Source organism: Triticum dicoccoides, chromosome 3A (genome assembly GCF_002162155.2).
Source record: "Triticum dicoccoides isolate Atlit2015 ecotype Zavitan chromosome 3A, WEW_v2.0, whole genome shotgun sequence".
Classification (NCBI taxonomy): domain Eukaryota; kingdom Viridiplantae; phylum Streptophyta; class Magnoliopsida; order Poales; family Poaceae; genus Triticum; species Triticum dicoccoides.
Window position 1 is genome coordinate 273,952,783 of NC_041384.1, and position 26,804 is coordinate 273,979,586.

General features: G+C 47.0%; 1 protein-coding gene across 6 annotated transcripts; it reads left to right on the plus strand.

The window, feature by feature from the left end:
* LOC119268061 (glyoxylate/hydroxypyruvate/pyruvate reductase 2KGR-like) lies at window positions 1-26,804 on the plus strand. 6 transcript variants are annotated; one of them, XR_005132845.1, is made up of 3 exons: window positions 1-532; window positions 610-2,348; window positions 4,563-5,366. XR_005132845.1 is itself a non-coding variant. In XM_037549553.1 (3 exons), the coding sequence occupies exons 1-2, from the start codon at window positions 2,002-2,004 to the stop codon at window positions 4,678-4,680; spliced, it is 492 nt and encodes a 163-aa protein (XP_037405450.1). In that variant the 5' UTR covers window positions 1,783-2,001; the 3' UTR covers window positions 4,681-4,692; window positions 4,873-5,366. The 6 variants fall into 6 exon arrangements, 5 of the variants coding, with proteins under 5 accessions (XP_037405450.1, XP_037405452.1, XP_037405453.1 ...); XM_037549553.1 differs by lacking the exon at window positions 1-532 and having other exon boundaries at window positions 1,783-2,348; window positions 4,536-4,692; window positions 4,873-5,366; XM_037549555.1 differs by lacking the exons at window positions 1-532; window positions 4,563-5,366 and adding an exon at window positions 14,514-14,743 and having other exon boundaries at window positions 1,788-2,348.

Sequence of the window (26,804 nt, forward strand, 5' to 3'; positions counted from 1 at the left end):
CTGCTCAGTTATCCGTATCCCCCGACCTCCTGCCACCAGCATACCAGGACCTTCCCTTGGATGCGACGCCGCTGCCGTCTGCGCCCACCGCCGCCGGGATCCTGCCCCATCCCATCCCATCCCCCACAAAGCTCCGCCACCCGCTGGGATCCCCCCTCCCCTCCCCTCGAACGGGAGGTTCTGGCAGCGTCGGCACGTTTGCTCGGACGGGGTGGCGGCGGCCTGCTCGTCGGCTCACAGGGCTGTGGTGGCGCCCCCCTGCCGTGGTGGTGTGCCCCCCTCATTCCTGGTGGGTGGCTGGTGGCGACGGCGGTTTGCGGGGCGGGTGTTTAGTGGCTCCGTTGCTCGACAGATCTGGGGCCGGCCAGCAGCGCGGGGGCTAGCTGGGCCTATGGCGGAGGGAGGCGGTCTGGTGGTGGTGCTGCTTGCCTGCTTGTTTGCCGGTGACGCAAGGATTCTGGGGCGGCTTGGATCGTGGCCCATCATGGCTGCATGAATTTTTTCTGCATCTTAAGATTGGCTCCCACCGCCGGTGAGCTACCTCCTCCTCATCCCCTTCTACCACCGGTGTACTACCTCTCCTCACCCTCTCTCTTACCTCTCGAACAGGAAGCAGCAGCTCCACCACACAACAATGGCGCTGCGGGTGTCGCTCTCGAGCGCCAGTTCATGGTCCCCGCGCCCATCTACCTGTGCAGCGCGACCGCTAACATGGGCAGCTCGATGAGGAACACCGGCGGCGCCGGCGTGCACTCGTGGATGGCCAGGCTCAGCCGGCCGCAGCGGTGCCCGAAGAGCGCCACCGCCGGTGCGTGGTCCGCGAGGAGGGCCCTGCTGCCGCTGTGCTGCCTGAGCAGCGCGCCCATCTTGAGCACCACCACGGCTCGCCCCATTCCTGGGCTCGGGCGGCGCGGACCCCCGCCGCGACGCATCACCCCTTCCTTGGCTCCTGCGGCGTGGACGCTGGCGGCAAGCCGCGACGCGTGCCCTCTCCGACCTACCTCGCCGTCCTTCGTCCGTTCCCGCCCTCTCTATCTCTCCCCTGTCTCTCTCTTCTCTCTCTGAACTCTCTCTATTTTCTTCAACAGGAAGACCACCATGCCCGCTGCAGAAGCTTCGAGCCGACCCCGCAGCATGGAGACCGCCACCGCCCATCCGTCGTCGGGAATCGCCGGATCCGGCCCCTCTCCGACCTGCCTCGCCGTCCTTCGTCCGTTCCCGATATCTTCCCGGCGCCAGGAGCTCAGGCGAGCGCCGCCACGAGACCCTGCCTCCTCTGCCCCGTAGCCAGCCATGGAGGTTGTCGCCTCTCCTTCTCGATTCGCCCGCCGCGGGATCCACGATGGTCTCCTCCAGGGACCCGCCATGGAGGTTGCCGCCGGATCCACGGCGGAGTAGCCGAGATCCGCCGCCCGTTCCGCGGCGCCTCGGCCCGCCAAGGCCAGCGCCGAGGCCGACAAGGCGCGCAGGAAGGTCAAGGCCCTCACCAAGCAACGGGAGGACTTGCGGGCTAGGCTCGCCTACCGCAAGCGCGCCCACGAGCTCACCTCCATGCCGGCCAAGGCCACCGCCGTGACGCCATTTTTTTTTTATAATGAATAGTTTCCCAGATCCACTTAATAGGGACTGCGGGTTGATTTCGCAGAAACAGAGGGACTTTTTTGTAAAATTGGCGACGACATACCACCAGAAACACTCGCTGCTGCTTTATTAGTAGGTAAAGACTTAATTATTACCTCCACTGTCTCCCCACCGCTAAAGAAAGAAAGAAAAAAGAGCCATCGATATAGACATGCCCGACGTTCTTTGCCTCGTGCCTCCCTCTTACACCTCACACATCACCAAATCTTATCCTTCCACTGGCTCCCCACCGCTACTGGAAAAGGAGAAGAAAAATAAATTGCCAGCAAAAGGCCGGCGCGGACCTCCGCCACCTACCACACAACAGCCAGCTGCTGCCGTCCTCGGTGCTCCCGGCGGTCGGCGAAGGCGACCCTGGGCATGCTGCAGCTGCTGCTCCGGAGGAACGATTACCTGGAGCAGGAGCTCGACCTTCGCTTCCGCCTCTTCCGCTCCTGGGACTCTCCTTCGCGCCAACGCCTCCGCCATCGGTGCCGTCGTTGGCAACGCCGATGCCGCATCGGCGCCGCCGTCCTTCTCCGTGGGGACCGACCGCGTAGACCTCCCAAGTGCCGGGAGCACCGAATCCGCGTCACCAACACCCCCAACTTCCTCACCGACGACGTCGCCGGCCTCGCCATCTCCGTGCCAAGGAAGACCACGCAGGCTGACCGTTACGTGCGCGCCGGCTTGTGGAAGGCAAGAGTGACTACGCAGCCACCACACGGGTTGGTATTCGATGCTTTTCCATTGACTTCCGTTCATATTTTTCTATCCAGTGCATTCTTTAATATAAATGAAACACAGATACAGTATATCTAAGTCGATACTTTTTGTGGATACATGGTCGATGGCACAAGTTATTACTTACTGGTGAGGCCCGTCGAGATGGCGAGGCTTCTCTTGGACATACACATACCTCTATGTGCCCAAATCGTTAGGGTCAAATTCTTCCATGATGCCTTTCAAAAAAAAAAATTCTTCCATGATGAGCATTGTGTACTCATCCGCTTGCTCCTTCATCTTGGAAAGTTTGTTTGCTGATGCACTAAGGGCGATAATCTGCGAAAGCGTGTCATCATTTGCTTAATTAATAGTGGAATATATGCTTCACTTTCCGTAAAAAAAAAGGAATATATGCTTCACATTTACACACTAAGACTATATTTTCAGTTTAGGTTCTTGTGACTGACCTCCTTAACATCCTCAGATGTGATTCTTCCATCAACATTTTGTCAACCCTGAACAAAGTGCACCTATATATCAAGAGTGAAGGAAACCATGAAAAAACATTTAGCAGGAGTGAACTACTAACATGTCAATGCATGTTTGGTGACGGTTGTCGAAACCCTGGTGACTGAGTTGCTCCCAGAGCTCTTTCAGCTCCGCCTTGGTCAGCACTTCACTGCCCCTCTCTTCCTTGATAGTGAATCGAACATCTGCACTGCAAACTCGTCGGGCCCTTCCATCCCTCATCCCTGCACACACAATCAAAAGTAATCACTACTTGAACTATACTACAAATTATATCCAAGGAATACTCACTGAAACTGTTCAAGTTACGTACCAATGCATTTCCCAAATCTGGAATGGAGCAGGACACCATCAATGTGTAGGTGACTGAACGATTTCTCCACAGCAGCGCATCGTCAGCGGCAACTTTGGCAGTCACAAACTGCAATCCCTTAAGTGCCACTGCAGCGATACTCTTACTTCTGTCGTATCTCTTCCTCGTGTCAGCCACACAGCCTCCGCAGGCACTGCCCTGACACCTTGGACCGACACTGAATCGCGTTGTACATCGAGCGTGATCTCGACAACCTCATCGTTGTCTCTGAACCAGGTGGTCTTTGTGGCCTGTTGTTGCTTGAACCTTCTAAGCTTCCACTGTTTGTGTTTGGGATCAGCGTTACAGTGTCAGAATCAGTGGCTCGCTTGCCAGCTTCAGTGTCAGACATTTCTTTCTTTACCTACCTCTAGGACAACTTCTCCCTGCTCAAAGGAGAAGTTGGTCACTAACTGTCTTTTTCAGCGAATCAAAACTTGCAGCAGACGTGTCTCCACAAATAGAAAGGTAAATAAAAATAGAAGTTACAAGTGTACTTGTAATAACTTAAGAAACAGGAATAGAAATTACAAGAGAAGAGATCTCCCTTTCTATTTTCGAAGTGCTCAGATCTAGCTAGCTCAATCAAGGTCTCATCTCTCCATTGGGGGGCGTCATCAATTGGAGTAAACGGAAATTGGACCAAACCCCAAGCGGAGAAACAAACATACACTAACTAACCATCAAGCAGAAGAAGAGAAGTAACTCTTTTTTTACCTCGAAGGGGAAAAGAGCAATGCCTTATATTTTGAGACAGAGGGAGTACAAACCAAGTTGTGTGGGATCTAGACGCATGAGGGAAAGCACCAACCAACACTGGCACTGGTCACTGGTGTCTGCTCTACTCCTTCGAATGTGACTCGCTGGCCTCGTGGCAAATGACACAGGGGAAATTGGTTAGTGCATGGTTGCACTTCAGCTATAGGAAACTTAAGGGGAAAAACCAGGATATTCATAATTTTTCTCTCTTTGAATCAGATCTAGAGGTATTTTCCAAAAGAAACTTTGAAGAGAACAGAAACAACAGTAAAAACTGTTGGCAATCTGGATCACATATCCAAAAGAAACTTCGAAGAGAACTAACCAGCATCTTCGTTTGTGCAATCTGGATCACGTATTCTGCTGAGTTTGGGTATCTTAACCCCAGAAATTTGGATGTTAGGCCCTACATTCACCATTTTTCAACATAGAAAACCATTAATTAGAGATGTAAAACAAACGGTTATAGCATTCTGTTGTGCAACTGTTTATTTTTTAGAAACTCCGTTCTCAAAATTCTAATCCTGAGTAATGTTGCAACATGTCAAAGGAAGAAGTCTAACATGAAGAAGTGCAGGGAAGAATTACAACTGCGTGTGGCCGGCTGGTTCAAGGGACGTTCATGGTGGGCGCGGCGGCTCGTGTGCCGGGGTAGGCTCGTGTGCCGGGGCAGTGGCGATCTCGCGGACGGATAGTAGAAAAAAAAGGTGAGTTTTTTTGCTGGAAAAAAGAGAAGGTGAGGTTGTATCTCGTTAGTTGGGTTTCCACTGTTGATGAAAATCATACCTGGCCGATCTGACGGGGCTGCCTGCAACTTCAGAACTCGAGCGGATTGCTACATAATAGTCTTGTTGTAGCCTGGCCGATCTGTGAATATTTGATTGTAGGTGAAGGAGGGGCGGCCGCCCACTTGACGGTGCTGATCAGGGCGGCGAGGGAGCCCGGCAGGGGGGCGTCGATGTAGTGCTGGGCGGCGACGATCCGATGTAGGGATCAAGGTCGCCGTGCAGGGAGGCATCAATGCAGTGCAGGGCTGGCGATGAAAGGCAGGGAAAGGGGCGAGGGACACGATTAGGTTGAGTTTCCTTTTTTGCGAGTTGGTTAGATGGTTAGATTACCGTGATTTGAGGGGCTGAAGAGGTGGGACGGGGAGTTTCATATTTTCATCTGGTGGAGTACGGTCAGTCTATGTAAACTGCTAAGCGCACACCAGATCTTGAATAAATCAATGATGGTTGTTAGATGGGGTTGTGCGGGCTTGATCCTGTGGTGGTGATATGGGCGACGAGGCTGTGGACATTTTGTGGGGTGCACGTAAGAAAGTTTTTGTTTGATTGTTTAATAGTAGTGAAGATAGAATGGATGAGCATTACAAAGTGCAGAGGTTTTGCAAAATAGATGAGTCAAAAACTTAGTTTTAGTTTTCCATAGAAAGCATTTCGGAGCTACCGATTTAAACTTGGTGACACCTAAGCTACTTTTGTAGTCTAAACTAGTGGAATCGATCAGACCGAGGCACAGTTCGGTGAGTCCGAGATTGCTAGGGTTTCACTGAGAGTTGAATTCGGTCACACCGATTTGCAAGTTTTGGTCAGACTGAAAAGTGCAAGTGTAATGGCCAAAGCCAAATTGGTGAGACCGATTTCCACAACTCGGTCGGTCCGAGATGAGTTCGACAGAAACCTAACTCTGAATTTTCGAATCAAATCTAGTCTAAAGAAGGTTTTTGCTGGACAGGATGATCTCATACGTGGTAAGAAACATGGCACTTGCTTTGTGCTAAGAATCAGAGGAAAGAATTGCACACAGATTCGAACTCATACCCTAGTTCGGTGATGAGCTCGCTACAACGACAACGGCGGCGTAGAATTCTGTTGACGGCAACAGAAACTAGCGGCGGGAGGTCGTTGGCGACGAGAGGACGATCCGGAGACCCGAGACGACAGAGAAGGACACGCGCGGGCGAAAGGGTTTTGGAGGAATTTCCAAAATTTGACCCGTCGGTATATATATCGTGACCTTGTCGGTGTGACCGAGTGGAACAACTCGGTGGCACCGAGATGCAGAATTGCAAGTTGTTACTGCAACTCGGTGTGACTAAATGGTTTTAATCGGTTGCATCTAGATTAAAACTAGATCAAGGCAATGAACTCAGTTTGACCAAAAAGAATGAATCGGTCGGACCGAAATGCACACAGAGATTTTGGAAGTTTAAGTCTATGATGAATCGGTGACTCTGAGTGCTCCTCACACAGAGGGTTCGAATCTGACTTGATCAAACTTTGTGATATAGCATGAATATAGTTTGAGACGAGAAAATCATAGATAACTATAGGAAGTTCTTAGGCATTTTTGTTCATCCATTTGGCAAAAGAAAAAGATCCAAAAATCAAAGCAACAAATGGATGTCCTTGAATGAGTAAAATATGCAACCAACATGCTCACACAATAAAATGTCAAATAAAATATGTGAGAAAGCATTCACAAACACTCTAGAATCTATCAAACAATTGGCGATGACTAGGTCATCTATATATGAGTATATTGACTTAGGAGTCAAATGAAAACATTTAATCATAGGTCATATTCATCGTTTGAGCATAAGTGGGGTTACCACTTTTACATAAAGTATTATTGTGTTCACATCATTAGAGTTGCTTTAGCTCAATATTTAGAGTAAATCTCCTTCTAGATGTGATGTCCCCCCTTAAAAGGGATAAACTAACCTTGGGTTTTGTCAATGATGACTTCATGTAGATGTTGAAGATGTGGATGCTCAATGTTGATGTAGATCATTTGGAGCAATCCATTGGAGTAAGTTGCACTTTCAATACCTACACGGGTTAGTTCCACAAGGAACAAGCAAGGATATCCATAGACATAGAGTGAAGTGCACACAAGATGATGTCCATGAAAGCATTAGGTTACCTTGTCCCTTGACTTACCAACAAGAGGGTTTGTGAGTCCTTGAACTAGTGCAAGATGTGAAAGTTGTTTGCACTTGTCCACGCCAAAGTGATATGAGTGACGTATGTTGGCGGAGTCACCCTCAAGAACTTTCTAGTTCTTCTTCAGGATCCACATCAACTTGATGGGAATCCTTGGAGTTGTAGTCATACTTGATAAGGTGAAACTTGATGTAGTCTTGGAAACCCACTTGACCAAGGCCTTGTGAGCTTCTTCAAATGCATCAATCTCCTCTTGAATCTTGTTCTTGCTTTTTTGCTTGTGGTTTTGTGTTGGAAGATCATCTTGAGCTTGTGTCCCCTTGAAAGAAGTAGGATCATACTTCTCTTGTTGAGGAACAAACTTCGTCTTGGGGTATTAATCTTCTTCCCATTCAACTCCATTAGCATTGAACTTTCGTTCAAAATCAACACCTTGTTTCTTCTGGTGCCTTCCTTGCTTGCTTATAATTTCCTCAAATTGCTTACTTCCAGCAAGGCTCTTGTAAACACCTTTCTTATAATTCCCTTCAATAAGCTATTTTCTTGCTCAAGTATAACTTGGCTAAGAGAATCATTAGTGAAATCAAGAGAACTACTAGAAGCAACAATAGTGGATTTAACATGATTATTGTTACTACTAGAAGAAAAATCTTTCTTGCTCTGGTTGCTAGATTTTACTTGTGGCATGGAAGTAGACAAGAGTAAACAACGCTTGGCAATGTAACAAGAACTTTTCTTATGAAGATCATCATTGATTGCCTTTAAGAACCCATGCTCGTGCTTAAGGTTGAGCTTTTCAAAGCATAGCTTCTCATGAATCTTTAAAAGCTCTCGATGATCTTCCAAGATAGTTTCATGAGCTAACTCAAGAGTGTTTAGTTCTTTAGTTAGACGCTTAATCTCCTTCTTATCATCGTCATTCATTTTATCTTGATTAGCATGATTAATAGCAAGTTCATCATAGTTTTCATCACTAGAGTTGTCAACAAGTAAATCATCATCACCTAGCAAATCATCTTCATCACTATTGACATCAACATACTCGGGGTGTGATACCTTTGGGCCTTTAGCCATGAAGCATCTTCCAATTCCTTCATTTGGTGAGTCAAATATGTCATAGGAGTTGGTCGACACAAGTGCTAGACCGGCAACACCTTCATCTTGAGTATATTCGGATTCGGAGTGATAACTTCTCTCAGGGTGATGGTCGGTGTCAGAGTCGGATACCCATTCACCAATGTGAGCTTGATGTCTTCGTTTTTTGTAGCTCCTTGATAACTTGTCCTTCCTTTCCAAGTCCTTACTTCTGCAAGAGGTTCTTCATTCATAACGATCATCTCTACCCCTTCTCTCTCTTGGAGATGATTCTTCTCTTCTACTTCTCCTTTTAGGTGAGTCTTGTTTTATTTTGTAGGGAGCCATACATTCATTGGAGTAGTGTCCGGGTCTTCCACAATTATGGCAATTACGCCCACGACTAGAATATCTTTTGTCATTATAGGACCTTGACTTGGAACTCCTTTCCTTGCTTTTACTTTTGTAGAACTTGTTGAAATTCTTCACCATTAGGCTCAATTCTTCATTGAAGGCTTATTTCTCACTTGACGATGTAGGAACATCACATGAGGCTTTGTAAGCACCACTAGACTTGTTGTGCAGCTCTTCTTTATCACAATTCTTCCAATGACTTCCGTTGGCTTGAGATCTTTGTAGTAGGGCATCATTTGGATCAATGTGCACATGGTATCATATTTTCCATCCAAGGCTCTTAGGATCTTTTTGATGATGAATCTGTTAGTCATCTCTTCACTTCCCAAGTCGGCAATCTCATTTGTGATGAGAGCAAGCCTAGAGTACATTTCAGCGACACCTTCAACATCCTTCATTTTGAACTTGTCAAGCTGACTTTGAAGCATGTCCAATTTGGATTCCTTGACGGAGTCGGTACCATCGTGCATATCAATCAAAGTATCCCAAATTTCCTTAGCATTCTCAAGACGGCTGAGTTTGTTGAATTCTTCGAGGCACAATCCGTTGAAGAGGATATCATAAGCATGAGCATTGTATTGTAGCATCTTCAACTCTTCCGCGGTAGCTTCACGATTCAGTTCTCTCCCATAAAAGAATTCACCTTATAAGCCAATACACACAATAGCCCAAACGGCGGGGTTATGTCCAAGAATATGCATTTCTATCTTATCCTTCCGATTAGCAAAATTAGTACCATCAAAGTAAGGACCTCTACGGTGATAATTTCCCTCACTAGACGCCATACTCTCCTAGGTTGTGAAACCAACGCTATGATCACCAAAGCTATGGAAATCAAGGCAAAATGGAGACAAAATCTCTAATACCACTTGTAGGATCAAAAATATGTCTAGAGGGGGGTGATTAGACTACTTGACCAAATAAAAATCTAGCCTTTTCTCAATTTTACGTCTTGGCAGATTTTAGCAACTTAGCATAAGTCAAGCAATCAAACTACACATGCAAATCTAAGAGTATACCAGCGGAATGTAAATCATTGCATATGAAGGTAATGGGAGGAGTTTAGAGGGATCAAATTCAATGTAGACACGGAGATTTTTGGCGTGGTTCCGATTGGTGGTGCTATCGTACATCCACGTTGATGGAGACTTCAACCCATGAAGGGTAACAGTTGTGCGAGTCCATAGAGGGCTCCACCCACGAAGGGTCCACGAAGAAGCAGCCTTGTCTATCCCACCATGGCCATCGCCCACGAAGGACTTGACTCACTCGGGTAGATCTTCACGAAGTAGGCGATCTCCTTGCCCTTACAAACTCCTTGGTTGAACTCCACAATCTTGACGGAGGCTCCCAAGTAACACCTAACCAATCTAGGATACATCACTCTCCAAAAGGTAATAGATGGTGTGTTGATGATGAACTCCTTGCTCTTGTGCCTCAAATGATAGTCTCCCCAACACTCAACTCTCTCTCACAGATTTGGATTTGGTGGAAAGATGATTTGAGTGGAAAGCAACTTGGGGAAGGCTACAGATCAAGATTCTTGTGATTGGATTGGAATATCTTGGTCTCAATACATGAGTAGGTGGTTCTCTCTCAGAACGTGAATGCTAGAAGTGTAGGCACGTTTTGATGGCTCTTTCCAGGAATGGAGGATGGGTGGAGGGGTATATATAGTCTCCACACAAAATCTAATCGTTACACACAATTTACCAAACTCGGTGGGACTGAATAGTTAAACTCAGTGAGACCGATTTAGTTCAAAATGTGAACGTTAGGCTTTTTGGTGGGACCGACATGTCAACTCGGTGGGACCGATTTCATTAGGGTTAGGGCATAACATAATCTCGGTGAGACCAATCACATAAACTCGGTGAGACCAATTTCTGTAATAGGCAAACAGAGAGTTGGTCAGGCAAACTCGGTGGGACCGATCACTCATTTCGGTGAGACCGAAATGTAAAAGAAAACAGAGAGTTTGCATCGCTCATTTCGGTTAGACCGAAACGTTACGAAGGGAAACAGAGAGTTTGCAATCCCATCTCGGTGAGACCGGGATCCCTATCAGTGAGACCGAACATATTAGGGTTTTTGGCTACGGCTATGTCAAATGACCTCGGTGACACCGGATAGATCAAATCGGTGGGGACGAGTTTGACTTTTGGTTTGAGACATATGTGGATATGAGAAAGTGGTCGAGGGCTTTGGAGCATATCACTAAGAATTTTGAGCAAGCAAGCCATTAAGCAACACCTCATCTCCTTTTAATAGTATTGGCTTTTCCTATGGACCCAATGTGATCTTGGATCACTCAAATGAAAATATAGAGTCTTTAGCTTGAGCCAATATGTGTCCTTGGCATTTTTAGGGGTCCACATTTCTAGTCCATGCCATGTCAATCATTGAACTTTCTGAAATAATCATCTTGAAAGAGCATTAGTTCAATGAGCTATATGTTGTTAGGAATTACCAAAACCACCCAGGGATAGTTGCACTTTCACGCGCGTCGGTTGTCTTTCTTCAGGATTTTCGCATGAGAAGACTGGGCACGGTGTCTGTGCTCGGGTCCGTCCCTACAGCGTCGGTAAACCCAACGACTGAGCTCTGTCTGGCGGGTCGGTCCCGTTCACATCACCTCATGGGGTCGTTGGTGTTTGGCCTTTGTGATGCCCCGAGACCGGTGCGCTTGGTGTCTCCCAGATATTCTCTGTCGTTGCCATGTCATTCTGCTTGCGTGTTGCATTTTGCCATGTCATCATGTGCATTGCATCCTCATGTTTTCCAAAACTTGCATCTGTCCTGGTCTCCCTTTTCCTTCCGTTGTCCGTTTCGAGCCCAGACACACTCGCATGCGCCCGCGGCACGTCCGAAATATTATTTTATAAGTGGCGGGAAAATGTTCTCGGAATGGGATGAAAGTTGGCGTGCGGTGTTGTTATGTTGTCAGTAGGCCGCCTGCCAAGTTTCATCGCATTCGGAGCCCGTTTGATAGCCCAACCATTAAACATATACCGACACTAGCCGGTCCATCGTCAGACATTTTCGGTCTCCGAAAACTTCTGCCGGGTCTCTCTCTCTTTTCTCTTCCACGACCCAAGGCATCTCCACACAGCCACAATCAGCCAACCTGCAGCCCGCTAAAACCCTCCTCTGACCGGAACCGTTCGATTGCGATGGGACGGTCCAAAAACGACCTCAAACCCACCAAAACCTAACCCCTTCCTTATATAAACACCCCACATGCCAATTTTGGCCTCCTCCAACCCCCACCTCATTTTCCGCGCCCCAATCATCTGCCGCCGGCGCCCTTTTTGTGTTCCGCGCCGGCCACCTCCTCAGCGCCAGTTAACGAGTCGCCAGTGGGCGCGTCGCCTCCAGCCGACCCCCTCCAGCCAATCAGAGAAAGCCACGCGCCCCCTACCTCCTAGCGCCACCGTGGCCCGCCCAGGCCTCGGGAAAGCCCGTGGAGCCCATCGGGGCCCGCCCCCAAGCCCGCGCGTCGCCGCCTTCTATCCAGATTAGGAGAGCCTCGATCTCTCCTCCCGCTCACCCCCGACGTCCACCGCAGGCGACCAAGGCCGTCGGAGCTCGCCCGCCGCGACCTCGTCGGAGCCGACGCCGGCGACCCCATCTTGTCTCGCCGCCAGGTCGGGCCCCCATCCCTCTCCTCTCCCGTTCTCTCTCTTTTCTCTCTTTCTCTCCCTAACCTCTCTGCTCTCCTTCTTGGTCAGCGCGGCGCCAGGGCTCCCTCGACGTCGCCCCACGACGAGCCGCCGCCGGATCCGGCCATCTCCGGTCCATCCCCGCCGGATCAGCGTCGTCACCGCTGTTCCAAGCCCCGCCCTCGCGGGAGCTACCTAGCGCCGCCGCCCCTTGCCTACTGTTCATGAGCCAGGCACTAGGAGGGCGACGAGCGCGTTGACTGCGCGTGGTCTGCGCAGGGCCTCGGCCTCGCCCGCCGGCCCAACCGGACCAGTCGGCCTACCTCCTCCACAGATCTGGGCTTTTGGCGCATGGTGAGCCACCCACACCCTAGCGCCCAAGTGCTTTGTACGCCCAGTTTTGGCCCGTTCCTATTTTTTTACTGTTCGGTGAATTTCCTAAATAACCAGTGCATGTATATTATAGTTTTGCCATCGCTTTAAAATGCTCATACCTAGAGAACCGTGCATCGGATTTAAACATGTTATATATGTAAACTACTTAGATTCCTGTCTAGTTTCATAATCCGCATAATTCATCCATGTTAAAAATGTTGTTTGATAAAATTTGTATATTGCCATGTTAAAATGATTTAATTCATAACTAATTAACCGTAGCTCGGATTTAAATAAACTTTATATGCAAATGGGGTAGAAAAATGCCTAGTTTGACATGGTGCACTCATCTTGCATGTTTAACAACTCTAAAATATGGTTTAGGGCAGAACAATACCAAATTCATAATATGCATATGGGGATTTTTCGGAATTGTTGTTTGTTATTTCCGGCCTCATTTAAACTTGCCTAAATAGTTAGTTTACTTATGCCTCACCTCTTGCCATGTTAACCAACATTTAATACTGTTGGGTACATAAACAAGAGCAAACTAAATAACTTGAATGTGGGGTTTCGTCAATATGCAACTTGTCACATATTGAGCTCCACTTAACTTGTAGTGTTGTTTGTGCACTTGCCATGCCATGCATATTTTAACCGGACATGCATCATCCTTGGTTGTGCATCATGCCATGTTTATGTTTGTGTGTTTACCATGTTGCTTGCTTCTTGCTGGTTTGCTTCTATCGTTAGCTTCGGTTTCGTTCCGGAGTTGTGAGGATTCGTTCGACTATGTCCGTTTTTCTTCTTCATGGACTCGTTCTTCTTCCTTGCAGGATCTCAGGCAAGATGACCATTACCCTCGATATCACTTCTATCTTTGCTTGCTAGTTGTTCGTTCTATCGCGATATCGCGCTACCTACCACTTGTTTATCATGCCTCCCATGTTGCCATGTCAAGCCTCTAACCCACCTTCCTAGCAAATCATTGTTTGGCTATGTTACCGATTTTGCTCAGCCCCTCTTATAGCGTTGGTAGTTGCAGGTGCCTTGTAGGTTGTTCCATGTTGGAACATAGATATGTTGGGATATCATATCTCTTATTTAATTAATGCATCTATATACTTGGCAAAGGATGGAAGGCTTGGCCTTTTGCTCGGTGTTTTGTTCCACTCTTGCCGCCCTAGTTTCCGTCATACTGGTGTTATGTTCCTTGATTTTGTGTTCCTTACACAGTTGGGGTTATGTGACCCCCCTTGACAATTCGCTTTGAATAAAACTTCTCCAGCAAGGCCCAACCTTGATTTTAACATTTGCCTAACAACCTAAACTTTTCCCTTGGGAGTTATAAACCCAAGGGTCATATTTATTTAACCCCCCCAGGCCAGTGCTCCTCTGAGTGTTGGTCCGAACTGGGCGATGTCCGGCGCCCCCTGGGCAACCAGGGTCTCAGCTAACCTGGCGTCTTGCCCATCCGGTGTGCCCTGAGAACGAGATACGTGTGACTCCTATCGGGATGATTCGACACATCAGGCAGTCTTGCCGGTATTGTTTTACCATTGTCGAAATGTCTTGTAACCGGGATTCCGAGACTGATCGGGTCTTTCCGGGGGACATAATATCCTTTGTTGATCGTGAGAGCTTGTGATGGTCTAAGTTGGGACCCCCTGCAGGGTATAAACTTTTGAGAGTCGTGCCCGCGGTTATGTGGCAGATGAGAATTTGTTTATATCTGGTTGTAGAGAACTTGACACTAAACTTAATTAAAATGAATCAACCGTGTGTGTAGCCATGATGGTCTCTCTTCGGCGGAGTCCGGGAAGTGAACACGGTTTGAGTTATGTTTGAACGTAAGTAGTTTCAGGATCACTTCTTGATCACTTCTAGCTTCACAACCATTGCGTAGCTTCTCATCTCACTCTTATATGCGTATGTTAGCCACCATTTTTTGCTTAGCGCTTGCTGTAACTCCACTTCATTACCTTATCCTACCCATAAGCTTAAATAGTGTTGATCTCGCGGGTTTTGAGTTTGCTGAGTCCTCGTGACAAACAGATACAACCAAAATAGTTGCAAGTGCCGATCATACCAGTAAAGGTGCCGCAACCGAGCTCAAGTGGGAGTTCGACGAGGACCTTGGTCGTTACTATGTTTCATTTCCTGATGATCAGTAGTGGAGTCCAGTTGGGACGATCGGGGATCTAGCATTTGAGGTTATCTTCTTTGCATTTGGTTTTGACCGTAGTCGGTCTATGTGTGTGTTTTGGATGATGTATGAATTATTTAACTATTGTGTGAAGTGGCAATTGTAAGCCAACCCTCTTTATCACTTTCTTGTTCATTACATGGGACTGTGTGAAATGACCCTTCTTGCGATAAAACCACAATGTGGTTATGCCTCTAAGTCGTGCCTCGACACATGGGAGATATAGCCGCATCGTGGGTGTTACAAGTTGGTATCATAGCCATCTCCGACTTAGGAGCCCCCTGCTTGATCGAATCGCTGATGTTGTTGAGTCTAGAACAAAAATGTTTTGAGTCTTAGGATTATATATATCAGAGAGTAGGATTATTTTTACTCCTTAGTCCCTTCTTCTCTCTGGTGAGGCCTCCTGACGTAAATGTTTTGACTTTCCTCTCCTCAAATTTCACGAAAAAATTAGGATCACGCGGGTATATTGGAATCATTCCGATATTCTTGTGATGAGAACATTGTTCTTGGTGCCTCCTTACATTTAGGGGTTGTGGCAGTGTCCTAGGGAGTTGAGCTCTGAGGTGTTGTCGTCACAATTTTATTATTGCAGTTCTGGAATACCTGAGTTCGCCGACATCGAAAATCTGTTTTATGCAGTTGTTGGTGAGATAACCTCGACGCCACCCAGTACTGGGTCAGGAATTCGGGAATATAGCCATAACTCGTATAAAGGATGCTTTTCGAAGGTTTAGGTACATGATTTCCAGAGTTTTCTTGGTTATGTGTTGACGGATGGATACAGTTGGAGCATAGGGCTTGTTAGTTGTGTGATATATATTGTGCCACTCTGTATCCCCAACACCAGATTGCATAACCAGAAAGTTTCGGGAGTTAATAGGTGGGATTCAAGTAGCTCCTAGAATATCTTTCTGACAGATGCATGATATGGGATTGGGTAAATCTCTATCATATGTATTTGTTTCGGCTTATTCTGCAAGCCAAATCTTTGATTTGTTTTGAGTTGTGGTATTCGAGTTGCTTCAATGTCAAGTGTTGATTCCATATCTTTCCTAAGTGGTGTTGTCATATCCCTATGTGAATACTAATCCTTCTTATTTATCGAGATTGTCATCCCAATTCTATTTCCAACCGGTGCGCTTCTCTTCGAGAGGATCCCATCATTCTCCCCACCCGCAAGATCAATTCTAAGTTTTCTCAAAGGTGTTTCTTCCATCAGTCCCAAGTTGCCTTTGTTTCTTTCCCGCCCTCCCACCCTTTTCTTCAAGGACTCATATATATCTTAATCATGTATCCTTTTATTCAGGTGAAGCCCCTTCATTCTTTTCAATCAATGATCTTATCTAGTGATTCTCTGGAAGATGCTTAGGAGCTATAAGTTTATCATTCTTCGTTCTCTTTTCTTCTCCGGTGGATTCAATTCAAGCTTTTGGTGTTGATCATATCCCTTTCCTCGTTTCAAATGCTTTCTCGTGTTGGAAGTTCTTATCCAAGCATCTCTGGACCATTAACATTACGATTCTTGTATCCGGAGTGCTGAAGATATCTCAGAAGATTCACGTTTCCATTCTCAATCCGTTCAAGTTATTTCGAGGTTGTTATCTCATTCGACCATTTAGTTCAACTGGTGCAATCTCTCTTTATATCATTCAATGGTGTATCTTTGAGTGGGCCCTAACCCACAGGTCTTTTCCCAGGATCTTACCCGACTCTTCTAATTTTGTCAGAGCTATTCCCTAATTTTTTTCGAAGTTTGACGTAAGAATGAATTATCATCAGCCAGATGCCTTCTCCAGGATCGCTTTCAAATTCTTTTCATCGCTGATTCAACCTTTATATTCATCATTATCCCGGAGTGTCTCGGCAATTAATGGTGGTGTTTCTCATCGTCATTCTCAACATTTGAAGACCAAAGAAGAGTTCCTCTTAAATCCTTGCCCGTTCTTCCAAAGATTCATGGTTCTAGCTTTATGCCATCCTCATAATTGCTCTAATCATCAAGGATTCTTTTCAAACCCATCTGTGGCATTTTAGGAGTTATTCGCTTCTTGATCATCCAAAGGCCATCATTTCAGAAGATTTATGCATTCTCAGCATTCAGCTTGCATTCCCCAATTCTACCGGCGCATCGTCGAACTATCCTCTAATCAGTTCATGATCTCTTAGTTCTACTGTATCTAATTTCCCTCAAGTATCAACGTTGTTTTCTAATTTGTAATACCCACGATGCGGCTATATCTCCCACGTGTCGGAGCACGACTTAGAGGCATAGCCACATAGTAGGCATGTCGCAAGAGGGGTAATCTTTACACATCCCATGTACTGAATAAGAAAGGGATAAAGAGTTGGCTTACAATCGCCACTTCACACCATACATAAACATAGCATTACATCATCCAGATACAATCAAGGTCCGACTACGGAACCAAATAAAGAAAGACAACCCCTAATGCAATAGATCCCCGATCGCCCCGACTGGGCTCCACTACTGATCAACTAGAAACGAAACAACACAACAAACACGATCTTCATCGAGCTCCCACTTGAGCTCGGTTGTGTCACCTGCATGGTATCATCAACACCTGCAACTGTTTGAAGTAATCTGTGAGTCACGAGGACTCAACAATCTCACACCCGCGAGATCAAGACTATTTAAGCTTATGGGTAGGAAAGGGTAGTGAGGTGGAGCTGCAGCAAGCACTAGCATATATGGTGGCTAACTTACGCAAACGAGAGCGAGAAGAGAAGCAAAACACGGTCGTGAACTAGAAGTGATCAAGAAGTGATCCTGAAACTACTTACGTTCAAGCATAACACAAGAACCGTGTTCACTTCCCGGACTCCGCCGAGAAGAGACCATCACGGCTACACACGCGGTTGATGCATTTTAATTAAGTTAAGTGTCAGGTTTTCTACAATCGGACATTAACAAATTCCCATCTGCCCATAACCGCGGGCACGGCTTTCGAAATTTCAAAGCCCTGCAGGGGTGTCCCAACTTAGCCCATCACAAGCTCTCACGGTCAACGAAGGATATTCCTTCTAGCGGGAAGACCCGATCAGTCTCGGAATCCCGATTACAAGACATTTCGACAATGGTAAAACAAGACCAGCAAAGCCACCCGATGTGCCGACAAATCCCGATAGGAGTTGCACGTATCTTATTCTCAGGGCAACACCGGATGAGACTAGCTACGAGTAAAACCAACCCTCAAGTTTCCCCGAGGTGGCCCCGTAGGCAGCTTGGTTCAGACCAACACTCAAAGGAGCACTGGCTTGGGGGGTTTAAAATAACATGACCCTTGAGTCTGCAGAACCCAAGGCAAGGTATATGGTGGTAGGTAGGCAAATGGTAAAACCAAGGTCGGGCCTTGCTGGAGGAGTTTTATTCAAAGCGAACTGTCAAGGGGTTCCCATAACACCCAACCGCGTAAGGAACGCAAAATCAAGGAACATAACACCGGTATAACGGAAACTAGGGCGACAAGAGTGGAACAAAACACTAGGCATAAGGCCGAGCCTCCCACCCTTTACCAAGTATATAGATGCATTAATTAAATAAGAGATATTGTGATATCCCAACAAATATCCATGTTCCAACATGGAACAAACTCCATCTTCACCTGCAACTAACAACGCTATAAGAGGGGCTGAGCAAAGAGGTAACATAGCCAAACAACGGTTTGCTAGGACAAGGTGGGTTAGAGTCTTGACATGGCAATATGGGAGGCATGAAAAAGCAAGTGGTAGGTATCGCGGCATAGGCATAGCAATAGAGCGAGCAACTAGCAAGCAAAGATAGAAGTGATTTCGAGGGTATGGTCATCTTGCCTGAGATCCCGCAAGGAAGAAGAACGAGTCCAAGAAGAAGACAAACAGACGAAGTCAAACGGATCCTCATAAATGCGACGTTATCGGAACTAACCCGAAGAAGCAACACCGGAAAGAAGCAAACAACATAGTAAACAACCATCACATAAACATGGCATGATGCACAACCAAGTATGATGCATGTCTGGTTTAAAAAGGCATGGCATGGCAAAGTGCAACAAACAACACTACAAATTAAGTGGAGCTCAATATGCAATGAGTTGCATATTGATGGAACACCACATCAATTATTTAGTTCACTCTCGTTTAGGTACCCAACAATATTAAATGTTGTGAAACATGGCAAGAGAGTGAAACATAACAAAACTATACCATCTAACAATTTAAATGGGGCCGGATATAACAAACAGCAAATTCGGTAAAACCCCATATGCATTTAGCAATTCAAAGCAACAACAATTTAAACATTCTTGATGTTGTTATCATGATGCGGATGACATTTGCAAGTTTTATGCAAGTTTTATGAAAATATTGATAAGAGCATTATGAAGCATTTGTCACCGTGGTGGAAATAAAGGGTGCCACGACGACGAATCCGAAAATGATGCCACGACAACATATCGGTTCCGGTAGCTCACGAAGATACCGGTGCAAAGGAAGGGTGGCGGGAGCGTGCAAAAGATGGTGGGGTGATCCCGGTTACCGGGTTCCCACGGGTGGACGGCATGGCAACGAGGAGGACCGAGCAAGTGACAACTCGGACACGGTGCAAACATAGGGTGCATCTCATACAACACATCACATGCATACGGTCCACGGACGGCCGTCTCGGGGTTATACCTTTGAAGCGTGCGAACGGGACAGTTCTCGTGACGGCAGTAGTGGAAGTAGTCATTCTCGCATGCTCTAGGGTCGACGGTAGAGGTTCTCGCGATCTCGGTGACGGTAGTGGTACATGTTTATCGTTGCCCGAGTTTCCGTAGATGTTCATGTCATCGGTGACTTTCCGGACTTTCCGGTCTTGCGACGGTAGTCGTTCACGTTCTTGCGACGGTAGTCGTTCACGTTCGTTCGGAGCGGTACTTGATGACTCCAATTCCTTTGGGAGAAAAGCACGTCGACGGTAGTCATTCTAGGTAGGAAACGGTAGCTGAACACAGTTCGTAGATGTTCATGTCGCCGTAGTGGTACTTGGTGAATCCCAAAACAGTCTTGGCGTCTTCGCGCGTAGGGGTACTTGGCGTTTTCCTGTGGTACTTGTCAAGCAAGAAGCGAAGTCATGGTACTTGGGTCGTCGTGGAACTTGGCGCATCATCATGGTACTTGGCAAAATTCTCGGAGAAAAGCTTGACAGTCCGGGGACGCTCAGGTCGGTAGATGTTCTTGGTCTTGCAGTTCGGAGGCCGGTACAAAGAGCTGCGGTTCATGGCACTGGTCATAGTGGGCGAGCAGAGGCGCGTCCTCCTCTCTGCTCGAACGAGGTAGAGGCGGAGCAGCGGCTTGACGAACTTGAGGCCATGGCTGCGGGCTGAGGAACGAGGTCCGACGAGGGTGGCGACGCTGCTGGTGGAGGACGGCGTGGGCGTAGAAGGAAGGGGCACGAGGAGACGAATCAGAGAACGGGGAGGCCGGAGGAGCTTCTGAAGTGTTGGAGAAAGGCATGACGATGGAGGCAGGTTCGGCAGCCATGCGGCGACGCGCATGGAGGGCTCGAGTCCATGGCGCGGCAGAGAGGCTGGGAAGCGACGGGGCCGCAGCGCCATGGGGACAAAGGCGGAGCCTCCAGCTCGGGGAGGAGGTCGAGGCCGACATGAACGGGAGCGCAGCTTCAATGGCCGGCCGGCGAGGCCATGTCCTTGGTGCAGAGGATCCACACGGGAGGAAGGAGAAGGAGTGGAGGACGACGGGGTTTGGAGGAGGATGAGCGAGGGGCGCTCCTCTCCCTGGCAATGCGATCAAGAGGAGGACGAGGGAGGCTGGCAGCGCCGTGGGAGGCAGAGAACGAGAGGAGGAGGTCGGGCACTAGGGTTAGTTGTAGGTGGGCTGTGGGAAGCCTTAGGGAGGTTGGGCCGGCGCTTGTGGGTTAGGCCCAAGAGGTGGGAGTGGGGCGCTGGGAAAGCTGGCAGGATGCAACTGGGCTGGGAGGCCGGCGCTGCTAGGAGGCCCAAGTGGCCAGAGGCGGCTGGGCTCCCTTCTCCCTCCCTCTTCTCTTAAAACTTATTTTCTTTAACAGAAAAGAAATTAGAGAGAGGAAAAGAAAGAGAAGGTTAGGGAAGGATTTTGCGCATGGGGATAATATTTCTGGACTCACAAAAATGTGAGGAATTTAAATAAAATGAAAAGAGGATTTTTGGATAAAAAAGGATTCGCACATGTTGAATTTAATTCAACATGTTTGAATTTTTGAAACCCATTCGAAAGGACTCTAAAATGGGCTGAGCTTTTTCAGAGGAGCCTCGATAAAAGAGATGAGAGATATTGGCAAGGTCTGAAGGTCAAACTCGAAGAGGAATAGACATGGGAATTATTTTGCACGTGTGTTATGATGATTCCAAATTAATGGAATATTTATAATAGCTCCCTAAAATATTGGGAGGATATGTTATATAGAGAAATCACCATGTGAGTTCCCTCGATTTAAATGGACCGAAGATCCATGCAATTTATTTAGTTGAGTTGCAAAAGATTTATGAGAAGATGGCATGATGACATGATGCAAAGCAAAAATAAAAGGGCAGGCACAAATGAAACACACGGGGAAACCCGGAACATATGGAAGTCTTCTCGAGTATCAGTCTCGGGGCGTCACATAATTCCTCCTGGTGATTCGTCCATTTGCTGCGTTCATTTCAATTTATTACGGTGGTTCGTTAAAGATTCATTTTACTTTGTTATCGTATCAATTCATTTGTTGTTTCAATCCTACCGGCCGTTCATTGAAGACCTTCTCAAGTTTGCGCTATATATCTCTTCAATCTTTTAAAGAAGAATAAGTAGTATGCCAAATCTGTTGCTTGTCATCAATTTAAATTGGTGAAGGATACACATAACGTAATTCTTATTACTGTTTCATCCAAGTGATCTAATTTCTTCTTTCCAGAGTTGTTTACCATGTCACATTCTTGGTTCGAGATGCTTCATCTTTTATTTTCGGAGTCACAACTCTCTCAATTATCTCGTCGCGAAGGTCCATCTAAATCATTGCAAGGCTTCACCTTGTTCTTTCAACTTCTCTTTCTTTCTATCGTACTTTTGTTATCGGAGTTCTTTATGTAGGCTCTACATGGTGGTTCGTCAAGGATTCCTTTCATTCTTCAATTGTTATTCAATATTCCCTCTCGAAGTTAAGTTCCGCCAAGCTATACTCTAAAATTAACATGGTGCTCAACGCATGTTTTGTTTTGAGGAGTTCAAGCATTCTTCATCTTGCATTCCAAAGTGTAGTTCTTTCTATGTCATCTTTTGAGGTGGTGTTATGTCATTCTTGATAATTTCCCTTCGTGTTTCATGATTCAACAGCTGTCAAGAATGAGATAGTTAAACCCAACAATTTCTTCGAGCATGAGCTATTCTTAATCCATCAATCTCTTTGTTGGAGTTAGCTTGGGTTATATTTCACCTAAAGCTTTCCCTAAGGATTGTTGCTATTTATGGTGCTTATAAATGACCCAAGTTCTTCATTTATCCTCCCGGTGAAATAAGTTTCCGGTCCCCGTGTTGATATCAATCCAATCTATTGTTTCCGTTAGTGGTAGAATTTGACCTCATAATTTTGAGATGTTTTACATAAGCCCACAACAGCCTTATTCTTTTGTTGTTTAATTTTCAACAACTCCATTCAAATCCTTCTTTCTAAGGATGCTTTCAATTTCATTTGCGGTAGGATTTGTCATTTGTTCACCGTTCTTTTCTTTACATCAATCCAGCTTCTATTCTTTCATTCCGGAGGCATGATGATGTTGCTCTCTTTGACCCATCATCTCATTTTGTAAAGATCATGTTTTTTCCTTTCCTTATCCATTCAACCGGAGTGTCGTGCCCTCCATTCAAGTTCTCTCATCTTATCATGTTTTGCTTCCCTTCTCAACCGGAGTGCTGTCTGAAATCTTTCCTACCCCTTGTGCCATTCTTTCAATAGTTCCAGAGGCACTGTGTTGTTGATTTCATCAAGTATCCTCTCATCTTGTCAAGTTCATGTTCAATTCTTTCCATTTACAATCGGAGTGCTGTCCAAATTATATCATTCTTATTCCTTCTCTATCTTGTTTTAACCGGAGCGTTGTGTCTATCATTCCTCTTCTATCCGGAGTCTCATCCAAGTGCTTTCATTTTGCCAAGTTCATATTCTATGCCTTCCTATTTCCAACCAGAGTGTTGTCGTAATTGATCTTTATTGTTCCTTGTACATCTCGTTTCAACCGGAGTGCTTGCATGTACTTCTTGTCCGTTGTACTCGTCATTCATAGCTTTGCAAACTCCAAGGCTCACATGGTGTTCCTTGTTTCTCTTTTCTACCGGTGTGCTTTCATATTCTTTTGGACCGTTAAGCTCTTGTTTCATGTCCTTCAACCTACAAGGTTCTCGCAATGTTCCTTGTTCCTCTTTTATAACTGAGTGTTTTCAACTTCTTGCATCTTTGTTGGATTCCTTCTTTCAATTTGTTTAACCTCTCAAGGTTCGTTGGTTTCACTCTTTTGTCAAAGAAGAAACTTTGTTTTACCTCTTGCTCTTCCGCTTCTCTCCGGTGCCATTCTTAGATCGCGGGACGAGATCTCTTGTAAGTGGAGGAGTGTTGTGACGCCCCGAGACCTATGCGCCAGATGTCTCCCAGTTATTCGCCGTCGTTGCCATGTCATTCTGCTTGCGTGTTGCATTTTGCCATGTCATCATGTGCACTGCATCCTCATGTTTTCCAAAACTTGCATCCGTCCCGGTCTCCCTTTTCCTTCTGTTGTCCTTTCTGAGCCCAGACACACTCGCATGCGCCCGCGGCACGTCTGAAATATTATTTTATAAGTGGCAGGAAAATGTTCTCGGAATGGGATGGAAGTTGGCGTGTAGTGTTATTATGTTGTCAGTAGGCCGCCTACCAAGTTTCATCGCATTCGGAGCCCGTTTGATAGCCCAACCGTTAAACATATAGTGGCACTATAACTGGTCCATCGCCGGACGTTTTTGGTCTCCGAAAACTGCTGTCGGGCCTCTCTCTCTTTTCTCTTACACGGCCCATGGCCTCTCCACACAGCCACAATTAGCCCAACCGCAGCTCGCTAAAACCCCCCTCTGACCGGAACCGTTCGATTGCGATCGGAGGGTCCAAAAACGGCCTCAAACCCACCAAACCCTAACCCCTTCCTTATATAACACCCCCACATGCCAATTTTGGCCTCCTCCAACCCCCTACCTTGTTTTCTATGCCCCAATCATCAGCCGCCGGTGACCTCTTCGTGTTCCGTGCCGGCCACCTCCTTAGCGGCACTTGGCGAGTCGCTAGTGGGCGCGCCGCCTCCAGCCGACCCCCTCCAGCCAATCGGAGAAGGCCATCCGCCCCCTGCCTCCCCGCGCCGCCGTGGCCCACCCAGGCCCGGGGCAAGCCTGCAGAGCCCAGCGGGGCTTGCCCCCAAGCATGTGCACTGCCGCCTCCGATCCAGATTGGGAGAGCCCCGATCTCTCCTCCCGCGCATCCCCGACATCCGTCGCCGGCGACCAAGGCCGCCGGAGCTCGCCCGCCATGACCTCGTCGAAGCTGACGCCGGCGACGCCATCTCGTCTCGCCACTAGGTCGGGGCCCCGTCCCTCTCCTCTCCCTTTCTGTCCCTTCTCTCTTTCTCTTCCTAACCTCTCTACTCTCCTCCTTGGTCAGCGCCGCGCCAGGGCTCCCTCGTCGTCGCCCCACGACGAGCCGTCGATGGATCCGGCCATCTCCGGTCCATCCCCACCGGATCCGCGTCGTCATCGCTGTTCCAAGCCCCGCCCTCGCCGGAGCCTCCTAGCGCCACCGCCCCTTGCCTCCTATTCGTGAGCCAGGCATGAGGAGGGCGACAAGCGTGTTGATCGCGCGTGGTCTTCGCATGGGCCTCGGCCTCGCCCGCCAGCCCAACCGGACCAGTCGTCCTACCTCCTCCATCAATCTGGGCTTTTGGCCCATGGTGAGCCACCCACACCCTAGCGCCCAAGTGATCTGTACGCCCAGTTTCGGCCGGTGCCGGCTTTTTACTGTCCGACGAATTTCCTAAATAACCAGTGCATGTATATTACAGTTATGCCATCGCTTTAAAATGCTCATACCTAAACAATGGTGCATCGGATTTAAACATGTCATATATGTAAACTACTTAGATTCCTGTCTAGTTTCATAATGTGCATCATGCATCCACGTTAAAAATGTTAAAAATGTTGTTTGATTAAATTTGCATATTGCCATGTTAAAATGATTTAATTCATAACTAATAACCGTAGCTCGGATTTAAATAAACTTTATATGCAAATGGGGTAGAAAACTTCCTAGTTTGACATGGTGCACTGATCTTGCATGTTTAACAATTCTAAAATATGGTTTAGGGTAGAACAGTACCAAATTCATAATATGCATATGGGGATTTTCCAGAATTGTTGTTTGTTATTTCCGGACTCATTTAAACTTGCCTAAATAGTTGTTTACTTATGCCTCACCTCTTGCCATGTTAACCAACATTTAATATTGTTGGGTACATAAATGAGGGCAAACTAAATAACTTGAATGTGGTGTTTGGTCAATATGCAACTTGTCACATATTGAGCTCCACTTAACTTGTAGTGCTGTTTGTGCACTTGCCATGCCATGCATATTTAAACCGGACATGCATCATCCTTGGTTGTGCATCATGCCATGTTTATGCTTGTGTGTTTACCATGTTGCTTGCTTCTTTCCAGTTTGCTTCTCTCGTTAGCTTCGGTTTCGTTCCGGAGTTGTCAGGATTCGTTCGACTACATCCGTTTCTCTTCTTCATGGACTCATTCTTCTTACTTGCGGGATCTCAGGCAAGATGACCATTACCCTCGATATCACTTCTATCTTTGCTTGCTAGTTGTTCGTTCCATCGCTATGTCGCGCTACCTACCACTTGTTTATCATGCCTCCCATGTTGCCATGTCAAGCCTCTAACCCACCTTCCTAGCAAACCGTTGTTTGGCTATGTTACCGCTTTTGCTCAGCCCCTCTTATAGCGTTGCTAGTTGCAGGTGCCTTGCAGGTTGTTCCATGTTGGAACATGGATATGTTGGGATATCATATCTCTTATTTAATTAATGCATCTATATACTTGGCAAAGGGTGGAAGGCTTGGCCTTTTGCTCGGTGTTTTGTTCCACTCTTGCCACCCTAGTTTCTGTCATAGTGGTGTTATGTTCCTTGATTTTGCGTTCCTTACGCGGTTGGGGTTATGGGACCCCCTTGACTGTTCCCTTTTAATAAAACTCCTCTAGCAAGGCCCAACCTTGGTTTTAACATTTGCCTAACAACCTAAACTTTTCCCTTGGGAGTTATGAACCCGAGGGTCATCTTTATTTAACCCCCTCGGGCCAGTGCTCCTCTGAGTGTTGGTCCGAACTGGGTGATGTCCGGCGCCCCCTGGGCAACCAGGGTCTCAGCTAACCCGACATCTTGCCCATCCGATGTGCCCTGAGAATGAGATACGTGCGACTCCTATCGGGATTTGTTGGCACATCGGGCAGTCTTGCTGGTCTTGTTTTACTATTGTCGAAATGTCTTGTAACCGGGATTCTGAGACTGATCGGGTCTTTCCGGGAGAAGGAATACCCCTCGTTGACCGTGAGAGCTTGTGATGGGCTAAGTTGGGACACCCCTGCAGGGTATAAACTTTCAAGAGCCGTGCCCACGGTTATGTGGCAGATGGGAATTTGTTTATATCCGGTGTAGAGAACTTGACACTAAACTTAATTAAAATGAATCAACCGCGTTTGTAGCTGTGATGGTCTCTCTTCGGCGGAGTCCGGGAAGTGAACACAGTTTGAGTTATGTTTGAACGTAAGTAGTTTCAGGATCACTTCTTGATCACTTCTAGCTTCACAACCGTTGTGTAGCTTCTCATCTTAGTCTTATATACGTATGTCAGCCACCATTTTTGCTTAGCACTTGCTGCAACTCCACTTCATTACCTTATCCTACCCATAAGCTTAAATAGTCTTGATATCGTGGGTTTTGAGATTGCTGAGTCCTCATGACTCACAGATACTACCAAAACAGTTGCAGGTGCCGATGATACCAGTGCAGGTGACGCAATCGAGCTCAAGTGGGAGTTTGAC

What these genes read in the sequence shown, in the direction of transcription:
- LOC119268061 (XM_037549553.1), top strand. Translation starts at nt 2,002, where the DNA reads ATGCTGCAGCTGCTGCTCCGGAGGAACGATTACCTGGAGCAGGAGCTC. An exon ending in ACTACGCAGCCACCACACGG is followed by an intron (nt 2,349 to 4,535) that starts GTTGGTATTCGA and finishes AACATGTCAAAG; the next exon opens with GAAGAAGTCTAACATGAAGA.